General features: G+C 47.9%; 1 protein-coding gene across 1 annotated transcript in view; it reads left to right on the top strand.

The window, feature by feature from the left end:
• LOC131211399 (CUGBP Elav-like family member 2) overlaps nt 1-21969 on the top strand; it is a 103583-nt gene that overhangs the window by 353 nt on the left and 81261 nt on the right. The window contains exons 2-3 of the mRNA XM_058204841.1: nt 5298-5635; nt 20836-20918. Coding sequence (XP_058060824.1) covers nt 5305-5635; nt 20836-20918 — 414 coding nt within the window. The 5' untranslated portion in view covers nt 5298-5304. The remainder of the gene's footprint in view (nt 1-5297; nt 5636-20835; nt 20919-21969) is intronic.

Here is a 21969-nt window from a genome sequence, read left to right as displayed (position 1 = left end):
GGGTTTCGGGCCTTTCATTAGTTTATTTGTTCGTGATAACGAGAAAGAGATACAAAATTGTTATAATTAATTAGAATATTATTTTTTTAACATGTCACACACCGTTTCGAGTGAAAGTTACAGTTGTAAGAAGCACGATGTTCTGTAGAAAAAAAACTTTTCTCTACAGTTGCTATTTAACGCTACTCGCTCCTTCGGTGAAGGTAAAGAAGCACCCGATCTGAAAACCAGAATCATCTTGTAATGGTATTTAAGTTTAATCCTCGGCATCCTTTCGTGAGGTTAGAAAAGCCGTGGGCTAAGAGAAAGTGCGAAGATTCGAACTGTAGCACCGACAGAGTAGGGTGTAGGGTTGGCGTTGTCTGTTATTCACACCGTTAGGTCCCATAATTCCACACTACCACTGCCCTCCAGGCATCCAGGGAGCGGTCGGAGACAGAGACAGGAAGTTAGCCAACAGCGATAGCCACGCTGGCACCGTTTGCTGGAAGAAATGTTCACGATCTTCACACCAAAAACCCGCCCGCACCAGAACGCTCCCGGTGTCTCCCGGACGTGGAAGCCAACTGCAAACAGCCAACTGGCGCAAAAGAAACACCAACTTCGTCCCTCCAAGCAACCGCCCTCCGAGCCGCCGTCCGCCTCTCGGCTCGAAGTGGAACGGAGTCATCTCATTTCAAAGAGAGATAAACGTTTAAAGACTTACTCAGTTTTGTTTTAAAATGTTATTAATTAGTTTCAGCAAGGCAGTACCAGAACCTGGAGCGTTGTGTTTGTGTTGGCTCGGAACTGTTGGCCACACCAACCCAGCCCACCTCACGCTTCTCGAGGACTTCCCTGGGCTTCCGTCCCGAGAACGGAGTAATCTGTTCTTTTTTGCCTCAACATTGGTCGTGTCTCCTGTTGGCGAAGCAGGGTGTTTCTTTCCCGTAGTTAAGTTGCCTGTTTGGGGTCAGATAACGTTAACGCGTGGAAAGGTCAGACTAGTTTAAATCGTCAGGTTGGCGAGGAAAGCGCGGAAGCGGTCCGGTGGCAGGCTGTTGGAAAACTTAAGCCAAATGGATTGCCTGCCGGTGAAAAGACACCACGACGATGCTGTACACGGCAGATAAAGACACCACTCAGCTGACGCAACGTAAGCAATGAAAAGCGCAGCGCTAGAGGTGCAGCCGTATGCGACACGTAAAGGGCAATGCTGTTTGCATCGTGCACCGGAGAAGTTAGCTTTTTTGTGGTCTTTCCTCTCGGTTTCTTATTATCTTTCAAGCTGACCGAAGCCTTACGATGGTAGTTCTTGTACCTGCTTCACGGTACGATGCACGGAACACGTGTGCTGATAAATTATTTTGTATTAATTGCTCCAGACTCTTAATTTTATTAATTTGCTTCGATAAAGGGCTTCGAGATAGTGTAGCCCTTAGAAGATTCGATCACGTTGCAGCGTTCGGACTTTCGATGCGAACTCATTCTGACTAGCCCACGCTTTAAGTATCGAAAAGGACAGAAAAGGCACTATATGATAGTTCTTAATTAGCTAGTGAAGCCATGTCCCTGTGGCATGAATAGTAATTAACCATCGGCGGCCCGGTTAGTGGCAATTAGTGGCGTTTACATAATGCTTTTTTCATATTCTGTTCTTCGACTTGGTTTGTGTTACTGAGTGGTTTGACTATTCACTCTTCCGCATGATGACGGCCTGAGCCTTTTAATTTTTTGTTAAAGCTATTTCTCAGAAAATTCAATGTAACGTTGATTGGAAGAAATTCGTCTTTTTCGAGTCAAGTTTATTGACTCGCCTTGACGCCCTCCTTATATTAGCTCACTTGAACGTTTCTTGACAATGAAGATTTAAATTTAGACGAACATCGAAACGAAAATTAACACTCACTGCCAAACGACCCCCGAGTGGGTCGCGGATCATCGCTAGGTGCTTCCAACGGGTCGTCCCGGGACACGAAACATCTTCCCCGAGCAATTTCCACACCGCTTAGGATCGTCCAGCGAGACCGTCCACGGACGGTGAATAATGAAATTATATCAGCTACAACACCATCTGCTAAATCACTCAATTTATTCGTAATTACGTTTTTCGGCTTCTGACGCTCGTGGCTAAGAAAAATGCGCCGTTCAAGAAAAAGACAGTCTCTCGGGGGTTCGCCACACAACGCCCAGAGTCCCGGAGGTTGTCATCAATTTAATTCCATTTCCTTTGATTCAATTAAGGGTCCTGCTGCCGCTCCTGCAGGAGCATTGTGCTCTCCTGCCGTAGCATTTTGGGCTTCCCATTTCGTCCTGGGAATGCTTTGTGATTCGAGCCCCTGTTCGTTATTTTGGCGCCAGTAATGAGAAGCGTGGACGCTGGACGCTTCGGTGGGAAACGAGGACAAAATTGTTCGAATGACTTTCCTGGGGAATTTCTTTCTTTCAATTAGTCCCAAATCGAAAATCGTCTTCACTTTCATCGCGCGAAGGCGGCGGGCACGAATTGTTATCCTCTTTTCCGCGTTGTGCACGCGCGACGTACTTCGGTCTGTCCTGGGCTCTTTACCTCGGATGCAAATGCTGGAGTATGCCGAGCATCCAATTTAACTTACACCGGAATGCTGCTCTTGAGAAGGTTTTTCCACCACCAGGAAGGCGCCGTCTTGCGTAGCAACCATGGCAACAGATTCAGGAGGGCCACACGGAATCGACGAATCGTCCATTCGTTACGGGCTTCCGTTAGCTCTTCATCATCGACAGGATGCGGTGCGAGCCAGTGATTTGGAAAATTGTAATCCACTCATCTATTGCGCCCTTTCGCAGGTCCATCAACATCGTGTTCTTGGCACGTTCGCGCCCGAGACGCCATCGGCATGGTTAGGATGGTCCGAACAAAACTCATCGTTTATCAATCGTTATCTTCCTTCGTTCGAAGGGTGGTGCTCCCATAAACTTAAAGCTGAAGGATCGAAAAAATAATTCCTATAAACTGTGTCTTTCCCCTTCTTTACTCCCGTAGTAGCACCTGAAAGAGGGTGCTCGTTGGCCACGTGGCCAGGATATTGTGCTGGGCTGGGGCATTTCTTTTCTGTTCCGCCAATCAGCGCAAATAGGCGCAGACCAGATCGACTGTCAACAAACGGTTGAAAGGAAAATTGGGAACATCCGAACGAGCATCATCGCTTGAGGGGGCAGCATTCGATGGGCATGTTATTGGTAAATAGGTTTGGGCCTCTTTCATCATTATTTTCTTGCGACCGGAACAAGCATCCCGTGGGAGGAGCTACTAAAGAGAGAGAGAGAGAAAGAGAGGGAAAGGGATTTCTGCTTTGATTTTATGCCAACCGGAAGGACTATGGGCAATATTTTGGAGGTTATATTGCACGATTTTAGTGTTTCAAAGTTCCCACGAAACAATAACATTCCAGGCCACAGTCCTATAAGGTTTTATGTCTTTGTGGCCGGCTTTTATTTTTGACCAATTCGTGCACCGTGCTGCATCGTGCTCTCGGTACCACAACAAGCGGCCACAACAAGCATTACGCAAAGGGACAGGGAGAGACAGAGAGAGTTCATTAAATTCGGCACGGATCAGTGAACGCAAATGCAATATCGAAAATAATTGAATCTAATATTTTATCCTCGCCCGAGGGCTCACGGCGAGAGGGGTGACTATACGTCCGTGCGCTGGCCAGGCGAAACGAAACGTGTCCCGGAACACGTGAAATTTCCATTCCTTGGTCGCGTTGGTCGGTGGCAAATCATCATTCCTCATGCCGGGCCGCCGACGGAAGGAGCATGAGCTGGTCACAATAATGGACCGCGTTTCCGACACATCCGTTTGACCGTCGGGGAATCTTTGGCATCGTAAAGGCAGGAAGTTTCATAAACTCGAGCAGCAGAGTAGATAACCCAGCGACTGCCACAATGGGGGAGCGTTTCGGTGGCGACCACGAATTGATCTCATCATGATCGGTTTTGTCCCGGGCGACGAAATCGCTGTTTTCGCAATGTTTATTATCCGGACCGTTCTCCTGAAGGACGGCTTATCCGTTTACGACCGACGCGATGGGACGGAGCCACCCCACAAATCATGCCAGCCAATTGCGGGGACGGGTCAGTGGGCGCCAGCTGGCGATGACGATAATGTCGCCGTAGACGGCACCGTCACGCTCTGGACATTCACCGGAGACATTGTGGTCATTTTTAATATTGTACGTGCCATCGAGCGCTGTCAGAGCCACACGCCGATCGTCATACGCGTCCAAAAGATCGAGAGCCCTCCGATGCCTTTCTCCAGATGTTGCCCGTGGTTAATGAGTGACGCTTTTTATGCCACTTTTCTTCTCGACCGTTCGTGCCGGGCTCGTTTTATTGGACGTAAAATTTTTATCCGGCATCATCAACGAATCGTTTCGGGACCGATCGTTGAGGTCGAGGGTTTCAGTGTTTTATGCGCTCTCCGTTTCGCGCTTCAGTGGTTGGCGGCGGCGGCGGCAGCAGCTCGGTATTGCGACCGAGAAACATGGTCATCAGCGAAAACATTGGCGTCGCCGTGTCCATGAGGGAATCCTTCCTAGTATCGTGGCATCATTATTATGATGGTTCTTTTCGGTCATTTTCTTCCTCCCACCCGGTTGGCCCGCAACCCTCGCCGGCTCCATACAAACACACACAGATACAACATCCACAGCATAAACATCCTCTCCATCAATAAGGTGTGACGAGATTAGATTGCGCTTCGGCTCGCCCTGGTTGCGCTGGCTCGAGCGGCTGGGTCCGGCAGAATCGGGGCAGAAAATCTCACAATTCGAAGCACGTTTCACGGACGGTCGTCGTCGTTGGCCGTGAACCGTTCCCGGGAGTCTACCGTTAAATTGCTACATCGTGACAAATGATTTTCATAACGAACGATGAACCGGAAAAGGAGTGGCAGCGCGGAACGGAACGAATCTGTCTTCAAGCGTCGCCATCGACCGCGTTTACGGGTGGAACCGCTCCGGATTCGATGCAAAAACGGAAGCAATCATTAGGATGCTGGACCGGCTCGAAATTGAATTTGTCGTGAAACACGAAACCTTGCGGGAGCGTGTACAGCGGCTCCGAAGAGGTGGTCGAAGATGGTCACGTGCGCCCTTTTGATGGAATGGTGCGCCGAAATTTAAGCCAATCTAGGTTAGGCCGGTTGCCATTAAGTTGTAGAAATTATCTTTCGTATTGGGGCGTCGTTTGTAGCATAAATCTAAAGCAAAGTTATATCTGTTCAAGTCTGACTCATTGTTGTATTAAAATGTGCTTTCTTCCTTCTGTTTCAGTGCCATCATGAACACGGCCAACAGTAATGCGAACAACGTGAACCTCAGCCCCGGAAGCAACAACAATAACAATCATACCCTGAACAACAACAATCCGAAGGTGATAAACAATAATATGGCGCTAACGCCGGGCTCGGACGTGAGCAGCAAATCGGCGATGTGCCAGGACCACGACGAGGAAGTCGTGGGCGACCAGCCCGACCCGGACTACATCAAGATGTTCGTGGGTCAAGTGCCACGCTCGATGGACGAGCAGCAGCTAAAGGAGATGTTCGAAGAGTTCGGGCGCGTCCACCAGATCAACGTGCTGCGGGACAAAACATCCGGCCAAAGCAAGGGTGAGTTCGTGTTCCGTCGTCCAATATATTGCCGTTAATTGATTCGTCACCGGGTGTAAAGACAGGTCCATAAAACGGGACCTCACAGTTTTTGCAACTGTCGGAGACCGCCGGAAGATTTTGTCCCGCTTTAGGGCGCATCGTTCGAACCAACACAAAGCTGACTTCTGGATAGCACTGTCCGTTGTGACAACGGACAATGGTGCTTCAGAATTCATGCTAAACGCTTTTCACCTGGTTAAGGACACTGTTCTGTACTGCAATGGGTGCGTTTTTTTCACGACGACACTACACTGTTTTGCCATTTTAGGGAACAACTTCTGACTGCAGTCCGTGCTGGGGCGGCATCGGGTGGTCTTCTGCCGATGATCAGCTTCTAACAGCAGTGTGCACACGACCAAAGGGAAGAATGATAAGAGGAACTCACCTTAACAACCCAAAAGAGAGAGAAAAAACCCGAAAACTCAACCCCAGGAACGTCATCATCGTCACTTTCCGAACGATTGCAAGCTGCGATTTTTCCTCCACACTCCCGGTAGAGCCATTATTTTTTGGAAATCCTTTCGCTTCTGCCATGCCCGCAGTACTTCTTTCGGCTCTGTTCGAATGTTGACGCACAGAATAGTCGACCGATCGGCCGCTGCTGAGGCCCCCGCTGTGCAGGTGCACGTGAGCATTTTTCGGTGAGGACACAGGACACTGCCGTGCCGCTTGGAAAGCACTGAATGCAAGATCCTTGATGTTTTTCTGACATCCTCGCCGGCCCCGGGACAGTGATCCATTGTCCGGTGGTGGACGTTTGCAAAAGCCGGACCGTGCCTCAATCTTTCTCGAACCGCACTTTTCGAGTGACCCGATGCCCTTTAGCGTGTGCCCGTCACCGACCGGGACCGGTACTTTTGTCCGGTCGTCCTAGTTTACTTTCTGTCCCATTTGCGAGCGTCGGACAATGCCCAGAGGCTTCCTTGCACACGCTGACCTGGCTGACGGCGATCGCGAGGAGTGAACTGTTGATTTCCAATCCATTACTCATTTCTCTCCGGATTGCCGGACGTGTTGAACCGTTGACGTGCGCTGGAAGGACGTAAAATAGGACAAAACGGAATGGCCTGGGAGATGAAATAAAAGTAATGCATGCTGTACTCGAGCTCGCAGGAACGACGATGGACGGACGACTCTTGGTGGACCATAATGGGGTTGTTCGCTACCATCCGAGGTTGGTCATGGAAGATTGGAAAAGTGCGAGCAAAGTGCAACACATCGATTTATTCATTTGACCAGTGCCTGGCAAGTGCCGAAGGCCGATCGGACGGACAAACAGTGACTGCAAAAAATAAACTTTAACTCGGAAATAGCTTACTCTTGTGCCAGTGCCGGGGTTTTTCAATCGCAGTTGCGTGATACAGAAATCTTAGAGAGGATTATTGCCACTGAAGGAACGATCTCTGTTTGTTCAGCAATTGAAATTTAAGGGATTGCGCATCGACAGTACTTCCCTGTGGCTGTGAAGTGCGCCACTTTTGAGCCGTGGATTGAGGCGAACGGTGTGTGCTTTGAGAGACGTGCCACTGGCCTAGTTGGTGGAGCTCTTGTCAGTTACCTGAACTAATCCTAGGCTTTGAAGATGACGTTGTGAAATATTTTTATGTACAACTCAAGTGAACATTGTTTGAGAGTTACTTTTGATATGGCTTGAACTTTTTTATTACTTTTCGAACTCGTTTACTCGTTACTTCACATCAAATTTACTAAAGCAGCCTTATTGTGATCAACCCCCTACGTGGTCACGTTATGGCGGAAAGAAATTTCAATTACTCAACCGTCGTGTATTCTCGTGATTGCAGCGATGATTTAGTTGCTGATGCCCATCGAAATCGCTATCTCCGAGAAACGGGATCCTTCGAAGGCGGGATCCTACACAAGACATACACACGGAAGCAGCCATACGGCGGTTTGAACCATGATACAAAATCCACTCACGTCATCGGCGTAAAGCCCGCATTTTGTCATGGTTTCGGTTTCGTGATGGTTTCTTGCCTCCCCCGTGAAGGATTTCCTTCGAATCCACCCGCAGAAAATTTAGCAACATTTTTCGATTACCTCATCATCAGGCGGATGTTCCTTCGGCTGTGAGTCGGCCTGCCTATCGGTTGTCGGCCGGGGAGGGCGCTTGTCACGACGTCATGCTTCGATTTTCTTCCCCCTTCGGGACGAAATTTTGAAATCAAATCGCCCACAATATGTTGGGGAAATCGGGAAACTTCGCTCGCTTCGTTTTGAAGCCATTCTCGTCGTTTCCGCGTGAAGCAACGCCATTCAAAGGAATGTCGCCTCACTGTTCGGCGTTTCGCATCCTTACTGTCGAGTGCCAGGACGCTCTTGCGGGATTTTCTTATCCTCTTCCGGTCATCAGCATGACATTGCGTGACGCACAGGACAGCGTACGCTTGGCTTGGCACCTTTTAGAGAATTCCCGGCAGATTTTGCGTGAAGGGACTGATCTGTTAGAAGCAACAAAGCAAAAAACGCAACGAACGTGACGAAGCGCTATTTTTCGGTTCCCTCTTATGGCGCAAATTTTCAGTTGCGCTCCCTGAAACATCCCCCTCGGTGGCCGTAGGTGGTTCCTAATTTAAATTCAACTTCAAATTGAATCAAAACGCGCTTCACTTGCTTTCGCAACCAGATTGTTGTTCAGGTACGATGAATTAGATAATGCTGAGGCTTTCTCGGTAAACAACTAGGAGCTTAAGGTGTCTGGAAAGATTATGAACGGCGGAAGTGCAGGTGACGAAATAATCACACAAGATTTCCGGGATCCTGTTAAGGTACTCCGAGGTGAACGCGAACTGTGGGTAAAGTATAAGTAACCAAACCTTCTAAGCACTGTAGGCTTAGCAATCAAGAAAAGATACACCGAGCACAGCAGTACCGCGAACATCGCGGTCACTCACTTTAACCACAAAAGTGGGCTTCAATGGGCTGGTAAAGATTACGACAAAAGTAAAAAGTAAAAAACGGAGTGTAATTTTTCCGATGCTTTGATCACGGTCGCCGAAACACTCTGCGCGATCTAGACAGATTTGTAGATCAGCTCGGTTTGAATCACTTTTTATTCGTATCCATTACCCATCGCTATAGAAAAACCCAACACCAACTCGGTGATGTTCTGGCGGCAGCAAGACAGGGATCAACTTGGCTCATAACTTTCGTTAACCTTCTGCCAGGGGCTTTTCGGTTTAAATGTTGGCATTTGCGTTCATTCGTTACCAGCGTTCACCTCTCGCCTTCGTTTGCATGGCTTCACTCCATCGTGGGCTTCTTCATGATTAAGGCCACGGGCGGTGCCCGTGGCTAACGGAAACCGAAACTTGATTTGGGTCCGGTAGATTTGTAATTAGTCGGCGAAGGTTTTTCTTCAGCCCACCGAAAGATGAAAGGGCTGTCAAAATGTTGGTTTGATCTAAATTGTGTTTTGCCTTCCATTTGCCAAGGGTTTTCCAAAAATCACAATTTCCGCCCTCTTCTCGGCGACAGCTTCAAAATTCGACCCTTACAAACTAAAGTCTTTAATGTTGCCGGGGAATGATGAAAAATATATAAATATTCGAAAGGGGAACTATGGTTAAAAATGATTCTCCCAGATAATTGGCCGGGAAGGCCTAAGGCCTGTAGCAAAAAGTGCAAATATTGTTAAATCTTTCATAATCTGTCAGCCATGGCTAGTTGAAGTCCAAATTACACTCTACCTTATGCTTTTGCTGGATTTTGCTCGCAAAGTGGTGCGAACTCTATCGTATTGTAATTCTAATCCTCAAGAAATCGGCTTTCGCGTTGTAAGAAGAGCCTTCCGCTCTGCTGCGCTCGACTGAAAGTAGCATTTTCTCACATTTTATTTCTGTGTCGTATGGTATTTTTTCTCATCGTCAAGTTCAGACCCAGAAGATAGGACCAGGCCCCAAAGGGGGGTGAGCCTTTGGCAAAGTTACAGAAATTGCAAAATTGACAATCTGCTTAAGGGATTATTGACGAAGTGCTTCGTTGCACGTACAAGGGTTTATCGTCCAACCCCAATAAGAAAAAAAGAACCATTCGCCTTGCTTGCGAAACACCAAATCACGAACCACGGCCGGCCGTGCGCTTGATCGAGATTCACCTGTTCTGGTTGGGAGCAAAATAGTCCCAGCACCTTTGCTGGCCGGGGCACGATTTCTTTGTCGCAACTTTCGACAAAAATACAACCCAAACGGGCCGTTTTTCCCTCGAAAATTCGATCGTTCACTCATTCAAGCCGCGTCACTTCTATTCGCCGACGAAAGCCGGACCTCTATCAAACTCCTCCATGGATAGAATTTAATCGAAAGATTTTTCCCTTACTTTCCTTTTCGGTCACGGACAAGTTATCAAATAAAATGACATTCAAGTGCGCGAAAGGAAACGAACCAGGGAGCGATAATAGTCGGTCACGATTTTTCATTCGCCGCGCAAAGAAAAGTAAAAAAGATATTATGGAACGTTGTCTCATGTTTTAGGCATTAAATGGAACGAATGAAGGAGGAATTGTTCAGCTAGCACCAGGCAAGAAGCAAAAACCGATTTTCAAACGGCCCCGGCGGTGCCCGCGGTGCAAAAGTTCCCATCGACTCACGGTGGGAGTATTTCAATTTTTAATGACGCCTATTTTCCTCGAAAGTATTCGAAGAGAAAAGAGTTTCGAAACGGAACGTCACAAAAAGTAAATTGGAGCCTTTTTTGTTGCGCGCGGCAAATCTTCACGGTAAAATTTGAATGGACGAGTCTAGTTTTCGACAGATTGCCAAGTTTGTGCCGCCCTCTTTGCGTAGTGTGGCCCATATTTGACACAAAACGTGAGAAAAGCCAGCTGCGGGTCACGTTCACCGGGCTGTATAAATGTCAAGGCTATTGCCGAGTACCATTAGCTCGACGTAAATGGAATAGCTACAGAATGTTCGAGAGTTTCCTAAATCCGTCGAAGGTTGAAATATCTTCTCATAGTTTTAAAAAACATTTAAAGGGGCTTACAATTGAATAAACTTAAGGTGAAAAGTGATACAACTCTTTTATTCGTTCTCAAAAGAAAGTGGAATAACTCGTCTGAGATAGGTGCCGATCACAGACCACGTTAAAACGATACGACACGATCCGCAGACGCTAACTCAAAGTGTTCTACCGTTCCCAGCTCTCGGGGTTCATTAAAGGGGTTTGTCCGCTGGTAGTGCCCCATAAAATTTAGAGCGATATCGAAAATCAACCAATTTTCCCGCCGCCACCCAGATATCGGGGTTGAAAGTGGGCCACTTCGGAGTTGGAGCGGTTCGAGGGGATTGCAATCATACATTTTCCCATTAGAAAATCCTGTCGGACAGCATTTTCCGCTGGCAGCCGGAGGGAAAAAATGACGCCCCGGAGTGAAAGCTGAAACTTTAGCGATAGTAATTAAGTTGACAATCTTAATTAGACCTCAGAGCTAGATTACTGACAGAATTTCTGGAGCGGCGGCGAGTCGTTGCGGCCGGAGGTGCCCTCTGCTTCTCTAGTTCGAAATGCACTCTGTCCGGTCCGAATCATGCTGCTAGAAGTAATTACAGATAACGAGCATGCGAGCGGTGGATTGCTCGGCAAAGAGTGCAACCCATCGAAGTCGGATCCTCGGAAAGGCTCCGGCCATCGAGCAGATTAGTGGTGTTTCTATCGTGTTTCATTTCACTGCTCCTCTCCTGCTCTCTTTCTCTTTCCCAGACCCTGTGCCGTCCTCACTTTATTCAAATCGATGATGGGCGATGGCGCGGTCCTATGGCAGCGTAGCCTTTGGCTGGCTGGCAACCTGAGGTTTGGCCATCGCTTGGTCAGTTGTATGTGGCCACTCGGCCAATGCAATTGATATATTTAGGTTATCGAGCTATCGATTTTCCGTTCCGTCCCTCCCCGCCGTGTTCTGTCCTGGGTTTGCACCGTCCTTTAACTCGGTTACTTTTATTTCTGGTATGCTCCGCTTCGGCGGCACGATCGATCCCTTTTTGTGGAATGGAAAACGAGTGGCTTTTCACCCAGCATGGCTGCCACATGTGATGGAATGGTGAGTCACAATATACACACCAGCACGCCGGCCGGCCTACCAGAAGTGGGTTCAAAAGAAGGATAATAAATTAATTTCGGTGCTCTTGGAGTACAATTGAATAGAAGTGCAGTAGGTTTTTTTTTCTTTTCAACATACCCAGAGCTGCATAAACCATTCGAAAGTTATCACAGTTTTTGTTCCGAAACATATTTGCATGAAAAGAATCCAGGAAAGAAACCAAACGCAAAAAATCGACCCAGCCCCTCCCGAATAGTAGCTCTGTTCGACAGATATTTGCGATGGCAAAACTCAGCAAATACTAGTTCGTTAGGGCACAGTTGATTCCGAACCACACACCACTGGGCCCATTGTTGGGTGGTTAGCGAAAATAAATTATTCACCCTTAAAAAACGCGGAACGAATATGGTTTAAAAATGAAAATTAAATATTTAATTTCCGACATACTGGAGTAGAACTAGTGCCGAAACGGCGCAGTTGCCATCACCGTGCACTAATTAAGCGCATAATCTGCGATCGCGTTGTGGCGGGAGGCTTGATGCGTTAGAACCCCGAAAATCGGAAAAACGCATAAAAACCCTGACTATTGATCAAGTAATAGTTGGTTGGCAGTTTTGATGGGGTGCGCCATGCAATTATTATGCGTCCACCATCACCCCCGAGAAGGCTGAATAATTGAAGCTACGCCGTCCAAACTCGGCCCCTAATAGCTCATCAATTATTATCGGATCACAAATTCGCACTTTGACGGTTTAATTTTGAGCCATCATTCGCCGTTTTTTTGTGGAATTTGATCCAACTCCCAGCTGGTCATGCTACTGAACGGATGTTCATAAAATATTATTAACACAAAACACGAGTCTCACATACACGGCCATCAGTGCCTGAAGCTAATGGCTGCCGACAGTCTAGTTAATAGTTGGGCAACGGAATAATAGTTTTTGTTGCATACCAAAATCGACGCTACAGTTATTGGTCGCCTGCGTACCTTGAAGAGAGTGGAAGTAACCACGAGCTGTTACAACAAAATCGTTTGCCTCAACGACCCTTTTATGCGTATATAACGTATAATCAAGAGTATAACTATATTTCACCGTCCTCGACGAGTGTGTATACGTGTCAAGTGTCACTTATAGCGATAGTTGTGGTTGTGACATTAATGCGAACAAGAGTTTCCCTGTCCTTGGTGTAATCATGGGAAAAATGTTCCAATTTAGCCTCTTCAATCCCGCTTCGGTGAAAAAGTTTTCATCATAAAGCTTAGTCCGAGCCCTTGCTGGTTATAATCCACGCCACTATCCGTCTCTGGCAAAAGTGGAAAACTTTGGCTCTTGTCACGTGTGCGGTTAATTTCCCTGGTGATGTTAAACCACTCGTCATACGCAAAGTGCCTTCTGTTTGCAGAACTAGTGTACGAGACCGTTTCGTTTTACTAAAATACACAGCGCTGTAAAGGCAGAAGATAGATGGCAACTTCAAAGTGAATATATGATCCAGCATGTAGATTTGCTAGAATATGAAATAACTATCCTATTGCGCTGCCGAATCCTAAATACTTATTTTGATTCAATATTCAAAGTAAAAATTTCGAATGCCCACAATAGTTCGACCGATAAAATGTCCAGCTCGGTCGTGCCACGTTTCGTTATTAATTTGAGGCATTAACCGTTGACGAGTGCGCATAAAAATGTTTGAGTTAGTTGCGTGCGATGGGCACACTTTCGTCGCCGTTCCACACTATTCGTTGAGGACATCTGTGTCTCCCCCGCTGTAGACCCCCGCTGTTGGTCGTTCCGTTCCGTGCCCCGTTCGTCCACAGTGTTCGATGCCGACCCGAGCCAAGAGATCCCATAAACATTAAACATAACGATCGCACAGGATGGAGCTTCACACAACGTTCACCGGGTTGTCCTTGAGAGCAGTGCCTAGGGCTCGCCTTCGGTCCCTTTAGCTCGCCTTTGCACCCTTTACACCGAGCCTTTTTTATTAGTGGCAATAAAATCTAACTCTCTCGTAACCATCGAGGCCCGAAATGCCAGCCACCGAAGCCTGTGCCTGCACGAGGTGCAATCGAAGGCGTCAGCATCGCCCCCGACGCTCCTCGGTTCCGGCCCCAAATTGAAAGCCTCTCCCGATAGGGCGGGCCATTTTTCAGTTAGGAAGGTGTTCCAGTTAGGTTCGACTGCGCCCGGTGACCATCGTAAAATTTCCTTAATTTATGTGTCAACTCACGCAAAAGGAAGCCCTGGTGGCCGGGTCGCGCCCTCAGCCAGGGCCGAATGAATTTGGGTCGAGGGTTTCGCATGCCCGATTGAGCTGAACATGCACAAAAGAAACTGTCACGCGTCATTAAGCTTATCCTGGCCTCGGGATCTTTGGGTGTTCGAACCGACCCCGAAGTCCTGCACGCCGGCGATGGTTGCACGTTGAGCGAACAGTGTGGCCAAAAATGATTCATAGCCCAGCTTTGACTATCGCTCCACGTCCGCCCAGGGCCAGTGACGGTGGTGCGGAAAGCCTCCTGACGTACCTTTGATAGCCGGCATAATAAAGCAATTACCATAAATTTGACAATGTCAATTGGAATTTAAACATAATTTGCATATAATTCATTTCACACCGGACCGGTGGTGGTGTCGTTTGCCGTCGACCGTCGATTGCCTAGAAAGTTAACTTCCGGTTCCGGGGCCGGCCCCCTCCCCCCTGGGGCCTCGGAGGGTCCGGCGGTGTAGCAAATTGGTCAAACCTCTAACCGCGGCCCGCACCCACCCCGCCCTTCTGGTTTGTGAACTCTGTGAACGTCCATTTTGTGATCAACCCGAATGAAATTAGCGGGGACCAGCGACAATCGACACATAGACGAGAGCGTGTGACACGGTGGGTGGGCCGTTGTTTGGTTTATGTGTGTAATGCAACCGACCCCGGAACGGCTCTAAACCCGATAAGCCAACCCGATACCCCTTGTGGGCTACATCCGATCGTGTTACGGTTCGGTGAGCATGCCGGGAATAAACGAAATTAATTATACTATTGGCGCAGTGGCCAAATAAAATTTGTTCAAATTAATATCGGGTTACTCGGTCAGTTTCCGAGTGCGCCACGGTGTCAGGATTCACCGGAGCCGATAGAGCCGATTACTACACGTTCCGGAATAGCCCAACCTACGCTGGTGGACAAAAGCGATCGAGTTGCTGTTGCGGTTCCTCCGTACTCTCGCGAATACCGGAAAATGTTTAATTATTCATAATCGACACTTTGGACCAATTTATGCGCGCGCTGCACCCGGCGTACCGGCGACAACACCTCCGGCCACGGGCACGCTTTTGTCGATCGGCTCAAGTTTCACGAGCCCCATTCTGTGCGCCTACAGCGACTCCCAAGACGCACGTCGGTGACCCAACTTGTGGAATGGCTGATCGCGAAGTGGTCCCCGAAGTTGTACCGACGACACCCCCGGGACCAACGTCTTTGCGGTGCCGATGGAGACGCCTGGTAGGTTTCGAGCTTTTCGCAGTCCCGCTGCATAAAGTCCTTCCGGTGGGCTTCGAAATGAATATTAATCAAAATGGCAACACCGACGACCGGAACACCCGGTTCCGGTTGTCGACCAGAATCAGCGGGCTTTAATTGAATCAATTAAACCGCGTAACGTCGGCATGTCCGAGTGTTGGCAGTCGTAAACGTGGCGCTAGTTTTGGCGAAACCCACGATCGACAGCCACGCACTGCGGGGGCCTTCAATAAGCCGCACGCAACCCGGGACGGGTGGATTTCCAGGAGTCGGGCTTGGATTTAGTTTACGTACCCAAAGGAAACCTTCGGACTCGCGATTTGATTTGACGAAAGGGAAGCTAATTCCCGGTCGGCTGGCATTTGTGTTTTGCACCGTTTAATTACATTATGGTCGGACCGGTGGGACTGTGTCCTTGAGTAAAATCCCGCACAAAGGTGCCACGCTGAAAGCCGCTTGTCAAAGTACACGGCACACGCCAGAAGCCATTCAGCTTGGCGTTCTGTCACCACCCGCACGAATAAAATCGAATCGCTATTTTTGATCAATCTTCTCCGCAGTTACACGCCATTTTCCCTGTAGAACCACAATATTTACGACTTTGGAGCAGTTTTACGATCATCCGCGTCTGGACAGCTTTCGCCCACAGGTGCTTTGGTTGGCAGTGTCTCACGAGAGCAGTTCACGGTTCATCGATCGACGTTCGATGTTGGCACGTCCGTGCCGAAATTGACTGTCATAAAGTTTTTCGTTCCATCGATGATGTTTGTAACAATGTTGCTAGCTTTCTTGTTCGTGCCCAATCGGAAGGGGCGCCATCGGTTGGAATACCTTACCTGAATCACAAATTTATGAGTCACGCCAGTCGGTCTGACGAACGCTTCCACCGTTCTGGAAGCGTCCGCCGTTAGTGACCTCAAAATAATACATTGACTTCCTCCGGCCCGAAAGCCGAACGGAGACCAGCCGCGCGCCGCACTGACTCCGCTCTGGCAATGTATAATTCACCAAACTTTGAATCAAGTCTCGGTTGCAGTTCCGAAGCCAGCCGGTCGACTCACGGCTGCACCGCGCCCAACCACGGGACTCTGTAGTGGTCCTTAATAATTCAAACATATTGACGTGTGTTTTTCCACCTTACCAGCTTCAAGCGAGCCCAGGGCTTGAGGAAAGTTTTCCCCAACTTTCCGCCGAGTGGCGATCGTTTCCCCCGGCCAAGTGAGTATCTTGAAGGCCGCACGAGTGAACATTATTGTGCCATGTTTGCACCGACCGTTGGCCGCGGTGCATTGTAGCGGGCGCTCGGGAGCGGAATTAGTACCGCGTGCAGCAACATTAGCCAAAGACCAACTCCATATGCTCCGTGTTGGTGGCATGGTGGAATTCATAAGTTATTTAAAAATTGAGAGACCGCATTTCTCGTCCGAAGACACACTCCGACAGCGACGGCAGCCCATTAAAAGAACATGGAACGGTGAGGAACCTATAATTTGCTTCGGAAGCGATTACAGCCTTCGGAAGATCCTTGCCGGCGTCGTCGTCATGGCTTTCGGTTCCCGGGCCGTGAAGCAATTTGACCTCGCTCGCTGGAGCGCTCTCCATCCATCCAGTGTTCCCGCGGTTCGGTTGGAAAATTTTGAACCACGCGGTGAGTACCACCGACCAAACGGCAATTTTCCCACAGTTCCACAATTGCCGATGGCACTCTGGTGCCTCTTGCCCTACGTTTTCCGGTCGTTAGTCCGGGCCAAGCCGGGCCAGACCGTCGTTGTAAAATCGGTTATGGTTCCTAATTGTGTTCTAGGCTCGCATGGAAAACCTCTCCATCGTTGTGAAGGATCATCATGCTGCCGGGAGGCGGAAGGTACATCTTCGGCAGTCAACGGACGGCACGAAGATAAACTCCAGCGCCGGGCGAAGGTTGATAATTGGAAATTAATTTCATTTAAACGAACCTTTTCTTCGTCGTACCATGCCCTTAATGGGGCAAACATAAGACGATGCTGGTTATCTTAAAATCCATTCCGCAACGTTGTCCCGTAGACAGGTTCTGTCGTTACGTTCGGTCTCACAGTTTAATGGAAGAATATTAAACATACATTGTTCAGTAATCCCAATAGCTGATATACTAAAGAGACAAAGAATAGGATGCTGATAGTTTGCTATTAAATTTTGAATGAATTCAACCAACAAGAAAACTTTTTTGCTTTTCTTGGCGCAGGATAGTCTGAAGAAATTATCCAACTAAAGGCTGCATAATTCTACGCCAGCCTCACATCGATCTGCCCAAGTCACATTGGGTTAGATAGATGAAATTGATAAAGTCTTGCCATGGCCACTGTCTGACCAATCGCTGGCAATAAACAGAACAACGGTCAGCCGGGAAAGACCAAGCAAGGGAAATAAGGCTACATTTGTGGCTCGTTGATTTTGTTAATTTCTGCCCCAACGAGTTGATAAGACAGACAGCGACAAGATGTCCGATTCCGGTGGAGCATTGCCGGTCCGCCACAGCCAGTGTGTGGTTGATGGCTTGATTTTCAGAAGAGCAATTTTTCACTTTCATCCCTTCTTTCCGGACTGGACCGGTGCCTCTCTGCCCCATTGGTCGGCCTATAGAAATTATAATTAAACAAACATCTTCCAAGAAATTGCACACCATCACCGTCCACACTGATCCCAGGGATTGAGCTGTGGGTCTTTTTAAGCTCCTTTCTTCTTCGTTGCCGCCTGAAAAGGATCACCGGGACCCGGATCCGGATTCTCCCCGCACACCGGGAATGTGGAAGTGGGCGGGGAAACGGAATTCATTTCCTTTTAACCACAAAACCCAACCAAACGAACTAAACCAAACCAAACAAATGCAGCCTATGGCCCTGGGGGTGTCGTACCTTGACAACCTGCAGCTCTCTCGATCGGTCGGCCAAGTCTGGTCTTTCATGGGTGGTTACTACGGAGTGAAGGCACCGCCGGGATGGGTGGCGATTTCTTCCAGGAATCGATTCCAAGGCGATACCACAAAGCAAACACACTGGCACTGGACTTCCGTGTCTTCAAGTCCTTCGCCGCCGCCCATTCTGTCGGGACTTTGGTGTCCGTAATGCTGCAAACGATAGTGTTTCTGCTTGCTTCGTGTATCAGAAAACGGATAAGATTGTGATGAGGTGAAATCAAACATCTTCCAGTTTCTGGATCAGCCCACCAGGAATGGCACTGGTCTTTCGGACGAGAGAGTGAGTGACCTCCAGAGTCCATTTACCACCACCCCGAGTGTAACCTATCGCCAGTTTGGACCCAGCTAGCCAGAAGAGTTATGGCAGACCATCGAAAGTGTCTCCATCGCTATGCCGCCTTGTGTCTGGCGTTGACAGACGGCTCAAGGCAAAGCTTCCCCACCATTGAAGATTAGTTACTTAATTAGGTTTCGTTTCAACAGTACGATCGAACTGGGAAATGGGTCGTTCGTTGGACAAGCCGTTCCATGCGGTGTTTGCGTAAGGGTGTGGATTCAGATTGCTATTCTAGTGTAATCCGCAATGGTGGCTGAGCTGAGTGCTTCATTTTTGTCAAAGAAAATCGATGGCCCACAACAGAAACTGGACTGTGATGCTATCGAAACGGCAACGATGACACAAACAATGCGATTATGAAACAATCGGAATCGGTATCGTAAGAGTCAGGGTGGACTCGTGTGAGTACGAGATGCGTTGCAAGCAATGTGAGCCTTCAGAAGCCTTCGGTTTGGGAGAAAACAAATTTAGGGTATTCGGAAACCACTCGATGGTGCTTGGAAGTACTCATCCACATGACAGGTTCGTGGACAAAAGCTCCACTTCAAATGGACCGAGGAAAGCGTTCAATTCGATATGCGGCAATTAAAGGCATCCTGACCGATGGCTTTGTGATAACACAACGATATCGCTTGTATATCAATTTCTCACATTAGGTTGTATTTTGGTAATGTCTTCTTAATTTTGCTTAGCATTTTTGTACCAACATTTGAATTGATCGATAAACATTTCAAAATCACACATTTGAGTAATGTAAGAAACTGCGTACTTGATATTGTAGACTTTTGGAGATTCTTTCTCAAAACTGTATAAAGACTATTTCAAATTTTAAACGCACGAATGGTTTATTTAGCAAAACATGAGCCTTATTTCGAGGAACCACCTAATAGCGACCGCATGACTTTTATGTATTAAAAAAAGGCGCCAAAACATCAAACTCACCCGAATCTCATTTTTGTCGCTGAATTTTCGATTACTCCCCACATTTTCGATTACTCTCAATTCCGTTGTGGGCCCTCGGGAAAACTGATCAAGAGTTTATATTTATTTATTTTTTCCTAGCTCCTCCCTACTTTGTATTCTTTTATGTTTGCGCTCCGTACGCCGGGCGTAGTGGAGATGTCCAAAACAAGTCGCCCGTCCGTTCGCCGCAGCAGGATACGGGCAGGATTAGTTTCAAGACCGAACCCCAGTTGCAGCTTCCGTTCCGTTCTTTTTTTTTCGATTGAATTTTTTTAATATCCGGTCGAAGACGCCGCAGACGCAAATCCGTCCGATGATCTCTTTTCGGACCCTGTCACCTTATTTCCTCGAAAAACCTAACCTGAATCGAATCAAGTCAACGCGAGGGACTTACCAGGCAGTGAATAAACAGGGCATCTCGAGTAAGGGTGCGAAGCGGGGAGGCTTAAGCTCAGCATAATCAGAACCGTATGGCTACGCGAAGGTGGTGCCGGTTGAGCGAAACAGAAACCGACCATCCCTCGACATCAACTTCGGTCTGGGGCCGCTAGAAGGACCGCGTCTTCGTACCGTCCAGACAAACCATTAAAGTGCAAGGCACTATTTTGTTGAACGGAAAAAGTGTTTGAAAAAAAACCCAATTTAACTTTACAGCAGGGCATGTTCTGTCCCTTTTCGTTTGGATGCGCGCTGCACCGTCGGTTTTACGCTGCTACTTTTTGATTTATTTTGTCCACTTCCTCGCCAGCATCCACAGCCATTTGCCAACATGCTGTACAGTTGTTGTCCTTTTTTATAAATTGTGCGTCGCTATTTATTCATCTCTACTTTTGACCAGTTTGTGTCCATTTCCGTGTTGATGTGTTTGTACTGTTTTGTTTTATTTACTTTTATACCACTGACCTCGTTCCGGTGTGCTTGAGGCATCACTTTCGCAAAAAAGGATCGATGCCAAGTCACACTGTACACCGTGTATCAATATTGGAATGCCTAATATGTATCGAGTACACCCTCCGTATGTACTGTTTGTTCAGTTTGTCTTGCTTCGTTTATCTTTGGGTTTGATATGTACATTGTATATAAAAAAATTGCTGACTATTTTACCCCGATGCGCATTGCTTTGACGCAGTCCACCTGCTGCGGCACGTCCAAAAGTGTGTCCGCGATCGTGGCGTGTCCGAATAATATGCCTTCAATATCGGCTGTGCACCATATGACCAAAGTTGCTCGTTTACCGTTTAAATTGTTGAACCAGTTCCGTGCGTTACCGTCATCGTTTTGTGCCATTGTGTCCCGTTGCTTTATCGTGCTTCTCTGTTTTCGTCTTCTTCCTTCCACAGGGTGCTGTTTTGTGACGTTTTACACGCGAAAAGCAGCCCTCAAAGCTCAGGACGCGCTGCACAACATCAAGACCCTCGTCGGGGTAAGTACTCTGCCAGCTTTCCCGCTCTCTCTTTCTCTCTTTCTTTCTGTTATGCTGCCTCCATCCGCATAACGCGTGGGGGAAAAACCATGTCCTTTGGGTCCCAACGTATCCGTTCTCCTTCAACGTTATTTGTTTTTCGTTCTCCGCCAGAAGAGTTTCTTGCGGAATTTTTATGTTTCTTTCTGTGGACCCATCGTTACGGTCGTTATGCGTGCGACTCTCCCGCGTTGCTCTCTGTGTGTTTTAGTACGGTAGTCCCGAAACCGGACAGCTCTGTGTACCTTATTCACCGTGGCAAGCTAAATGGACCGCAGTCTAAACCCGTTTCGGGTCGTAGTTATTAAACTAAACCAGTGCAGTAGCAGCAGCAGCGATGCAATTGCGCTGACCAGTATTTGAGTTGTACACGCGTGTGTGGCGTGTGCACCAAGGATCTATTGCGAACTGTTTGACCAACCTCCATGCGGAACCGATGCAGTTGGTTATGCCCGGCGCGAGTAATAGATACGGTGGTAGACCTCTGTCGAATATCTGTAGCTTCGGTGAAACGCATACGCATCGTGGCCGGAACGAGCTCTAACACTCTTGGTGCTTCTTCAAACATTTGCGTTGCTGGAACGCTGAGTGAATCGCTGCCATAAAAACTACATCACAGTCGTCAACCACAGACAGAGCCCCGTACGCGAACATTTTGCGGATTTTTCAGGCGTGCCACAATTTGAACAGAGGCACGTTACAAAAAATCGGTTTGAAATGAAATATGAAAACGCATTGCTGTCAAATGTACGAATTGAATTTGAAGTACAATGAAAAGAACCCTTCTTCTTTTAGGGGTCGTGAGGGTAAAACGTTCCATCAAATGCTCATCTCTGCGGAAAATACGACTGCCTGCTGTATTGCATACACGGGATAGGTTTGCCTAAAAAATCTCTGAAAAGAATCTGTATTTGATGTAGAACTAGTTTAGAAAACTAACAAGGTGCAATAAATTTTCAAAAGTACTTTTGTTAATCTCCCTGCTTCTACAGCTATGATCTTATCAAATGAA

Source organism: Anopheles bellator, chromosome 2, assembly GCF_943735745.2.
Source record: "Anopheles bellator chromosome 2, idAnoBellAS_SP24_06.2, whole genome shotgun sequence".
NCBI classification, from domain to species: domain Eukaryota; kingdom Metazoa; phylum Arthropoda; class Insecta; order Diptera; family Culicidae; genus Anopheles; species Anopheles bellator.
Note: the sequence above shows the minus strand (reverse complement) of the source record. Positions and strands in the feature narration are given on the sequence as shown.